This window comes from Sinocyclocheilus rhinocerous, unplaced genomic scaffold (genome assembly GCF_001515625.1).
Source record: "Sinocyclocheilus rhinocerous isolate Xijiao unplaced genomic scaffold, SAMN03320098_v1.1 scaffold102, whole genome shotgun sequence".
Taxonomy (NCBI): Eukaryota; Metazoa; Chordata; class Actinopteri; order Cypriniformes; family Cyprinidae; genus Sinocyclocheilus; species Sinocyclocheilus rhinocerous.
In genome coordinates, this window is record NW_015627239.1 from 279,990 (window position 1) to 284,314 (window position 4,325).

The 4,325-nt window shown below is 42.7% G+C and overlaps 1 protein-coding gene across 1 annotated transcript; it reads right to left on the reverse strand.

Moving 5' to 3' along the window:
• On the reverse strand, window positions 1-1,928 carry LOC107724122 (cortexin-2-like). Its single transcript, XM_016532924.1, has 2 exons — window positions 1,876-1,928; window positions 1-295 (listed from the first exon to the last, which is right to left on the reverse strand). Exons 1-2 carry the CDS (start codon window positions 1,923-1,925, stop codon window positions 1-3), a joined length of 345 nt encoding a protein of 114 aa, XP_016388410.1. The 5' UTR covers window positions 1,926-1,928.
• Between the last annotated feature and the right edge of the window lie 2,397 nt (window positions 1,929-4,325).

Consider the following 4,325-nt stretch of genomic DNA (forward strand, 5'->3'; position numbering starts at 1 on the left):
CTAGACCAGTGCGTATTCGAACTGTCCCCTCTCCAATCCGTCTTTAGGATCAGACCACGATGAGGACGGCATGCTGCTGTAGGGGTCCAGGAGAATCCGGAAACACCGCACCAGCAGGAACACCAAAAACAGCAGCAGGAGCCCCACGAAACAAAGCGCCGTGATCTGCTCTGTGTCCGGAGCCAGCAGGAGCCCCGCCGTGGCCCCGGGGCCCGAGACAGGAGCCAGAGACTGCAGCTCGTACTCCATCAGAGGGCTTTCACTCATCTCCTCAGAGATAAAGAGAGTCCGGTTTCTGAGGACCAGAGGATCCTGGTTTAAAGGATTAAAATCTCAATTGTTTCTCTTATACGGCAATGATATTAAATGGAGAGCAAATGGAGACACCTCCTGACAGGGTTATTATAGTTAACTAAAACTAAAATCATAAAAACATTTTACTTAAAATAACATAAAATTTTATTGAAAAAAAAAATATATATAAAAAACCTTGAACTTATCTCAGCTAGTTGCCAAGTCAACATTTCTCACTTAATTGAACTTTATGTACTAAAATAACTAAACTTAAATATTTAATTAACTTTAAATCCATAAAAATGTGCTCATCATTTAAAATAAATTTTATTGAAATAAAATATAAAAACATTCTTATTTTAATTCAGCTAGTTGCCAAAGCAACATTTCTTATTTAATTTAACTTTATGATTTCTGCCGCTCCAAATGTGCCTCCTGCTGGCAGAGAATGAATGTGCATTTTTAATAAGCCTGTCTGCTGGTTTTGTTCAGACCAATGTGAAAATCAACCCATGTTTTTACGAGGCAAGCACGCAGTTGTAAATGTGAACCGGTGGATAGACTTCTAAAAAATCTAAAAGACATGAAGATATAGATTCATACACTTTAAATTAATATAATAATATATACATTTCACTCATCCCTTTTCTTAAAAATTTAATTTAAAGGCTAAAATGTGCCGTTTATCATTTTATAACACTTTTTGCTTTGTGAAAACCTGTATCTGAACTGTAAATCATGTACTTTTATGGTTAAAGCAACATTTCTTATTTAATTTAACTTTATGATTTCTGCCGCTACAAATGCACCTCCTGCTGGCAGAGAATGAATGTGCATTTTTAATAAGCCTGTCTGCTGGTTTTGTTCAGACCAATGTGAAAATCAACCCATGTTTTTACGAGGCAAGCACGCAGTTGTAAATGTGAACCGGTGGATAGACTTCTAAAAAATCTAAAAGACATGAAGATATAGATTCATACACTTTAAATTAATATAATAATATATACATTTCACTCATCCCTTTTCTTAAAAATTTAATTTAAAGGCTAAAATGTGCCGTTTATCATTTTATAACACTTTTTGCTTTGTGAAAACCTGTATCTGAACTGTAAATCATGTACTTTTATGGTTTAATGTTACCCTGCCTCACTCATATGGCCTATTAATTTTATTTGTGCAGATCCTCAGGGTAATAAAAAGCCTTAAATTTTAAAACTCCTGCAGGTACCCTGTAAATAGTGAAATAAAATCCCCTCCTAGATATTGTGTTTGGAAAATGTTTTTGATTGATGTTTCGACTCCTATCCAATTTTCTACATTAAAAAAGGTCTTTTTTTATGCAGGCTACTTAAATTCATTTTGTTCTAGCAAAATCTGCCTGCCAGAAGGGCTTCCAGGCATTTTGAAATGTGAGCCCTGTACTGCATGACAACTATTGTCTATTGTTATTTCTCCTTTTGGGAGAAAAATCTGAGACGAAGTTGATGCTTGAATGCAATATTTGCTCTTGCACTGAAAGAGCAATAATATTTCCTCTAGAATAACCTGCCCATGTAAGCATGCCATCAGCAGTTACTTTACCTCACAAGTAGATGCAATGAGAAATCAGACCGATGCAACAGGATCTCCATACACAGAACGGCCGAAGCTCAATTATCAGAGGCAACAGTCTGCAGACTACATCCAGTCCTGTCCACATCATCAAGTGATCTCAGACAGACCTTGCACTGCTGTTTATATGGAGAGAAAACATGCTGTAACACATGAATTGCACACGCAGCTTCATTTTCAGGTGTCCGAGATAATTGCTGAAAGCTCAGACAGAGAAAAGCCGGAACGTAACAGGAAACGCCGCTCTGTGAATAAAGAGAAAGACGAAAATCTGGGTCGATCAGGATCTCAAAACATTGTGGATCAATAACGGCCACATAAAAGAGAAATAAATCAGGTCACCTCTTCAGCAGGGCATGAAAAGAGCAGATCCGTGAGGAATATTAAAGTGAACCGCTCTAGTAAAACTTCATTTCAAGGCCTGGTCGACAGCTCAGCACTCCGATGGGATGGTTTTCCCAGCGTTTCGTTCCATGTTCATCAACAAGTAAATACAGGCTCTGACTCCCTCTGACTTTATTAGGATGGGATTTGTGTGCTGACAGCTGATTCCTGTCCCAGAGACAGCGGAGTAAATAATAACTAAAGGAATAAGGGCAGGTCAAAGGACATCTATCAGTAAAAATTTAGAAAAGAGGAGGTCAGATAGAAACAACTTCAATAGAGGCACATCAACAGGACCATGAGGCTGATATATAACATGATACTAAGGATATTATACTATATCAAAAATATTATTTAGTGGCAGAATCAATCTCACTATATTAACCTGACTAGCTTAAAATTAAATTGTTCTTAAGGTTCTGGGCAGGTAGAAATACTTAAGGTAATTGTCACGGACTGCTGCTACTGTGAAGGAACGAGGAGACATCGGAGAACATAGAAAACAGGATTTATTAACTCACATGTAGTACAGGAACCGACGGACGTTTAATATCAGACAGAGAAGCTCAGAATAGGACTCACTATAAATACACAGGACTTGACGAGGGGATGACGAGACACACCTGGAACTAATGAAACACAATCATGACAGAAACGGGAAGGACCAAATAAGGGCGAGGAAGGCACATGCGGAGCAAAACACACACAAAACAAGGAACAGAGTCTGACATAACTCCCCCCTCCCGGAAGGCGCGTCCCGTGCCATACAACATCCAACGGGGAGGGGGGTGGGCGTTCTGGAGGCCTCTAGGAGCAGGGTTCCAGGACAAAAGGCCTCCAGGGCGGCGCCCGTTCCGGGACCCACGGCGGATCTGGCAGACTAGGAAGCCATGGCGGAGCCGCCTCCAAGGCCGCGGCCCCAGCCCCCGCCTCTACGGCTGGAGCCCTACTACCCCCCCCCCAAAATACTTGGGGAAGATTACGAGCTCCGAGGCCCTCCGTGGGCCAGACATAGGAACATGAGCCTTCCGTGGGCTAAACTCAGGGACAGGAGCCCTCACCGGGCTAGATTCGGGGGCTGGAGCCGACACTGGAGCGAGCTCTCGGGCGAGGAAGAGGGCCCTGACCCAGTCATTTCTCCTCTTCCTCCTCTTCTGATTACAGGTGAACTGGGTGGCCGGCGGGCTTGAGAGAGCCGCGGCCGGCGGGCTTGACTCAGGAACGGTCAGCGGGTTTGAGTGAGCCATAGCCGGTGGGCTTGAGCGAATGGCGACTTCCATGCCACGGGGAGAAACAAACGGGAAAACAAAAACACTATAAAAAAAATGGAAAAGAAACACAGCGAGAAGAGGCGCCGCTCACTTTTTGCTGGTCTGGTATTCTGTCACGGACTGCTGCTACTAGAGGTCGACCGATTGATCGGCCGGCCGATTAATCGGCCGATTTGTTGCATTTTTTAATCAATCAGCCGATTGTGCTGCAAATTAGGCCGATTTATAGGCAGGCGCACCGGTGGGCAGCTAAGCGTTGTTGCGGAACTCCCTCTGGGCTGCGTGAGACGGAGCAGCAGTGTTGCCGCGGGTTGTTTTTCATGTCCGCGGGTTAAAGCGACCCCGATAACATGATATTTAACCCCTAGAGTGCGAATTTTACCAGGGGAACCCCGCCAGAAACTTTTTTTAAACTATTATCAGATATTTTAGACTACTTTTGTGAGATTTGATGCACTTTCAGATTTAAAGAAATATTGGTCTATTCCACAGATAATGAAACAGCAAGAATACAAACATAAAGCCCTCACCCTACTAGATCAATACATTACTGTGTAGGAATGAGGAGACGAAGGAGCGAGGAGACATCGGAGAACATAGAAAACAGGATTTATTAACTCACACATAGTACAGGAACCGACGGACGTTTAATACCTGACAGAGAAACTCAGAATAGGACTCATTATAAATACACAGGACTTGACGAGGGGACGACGAGACACACCTGGAACTAATGAAACACAATAATCATGACAGGAGCGGGAA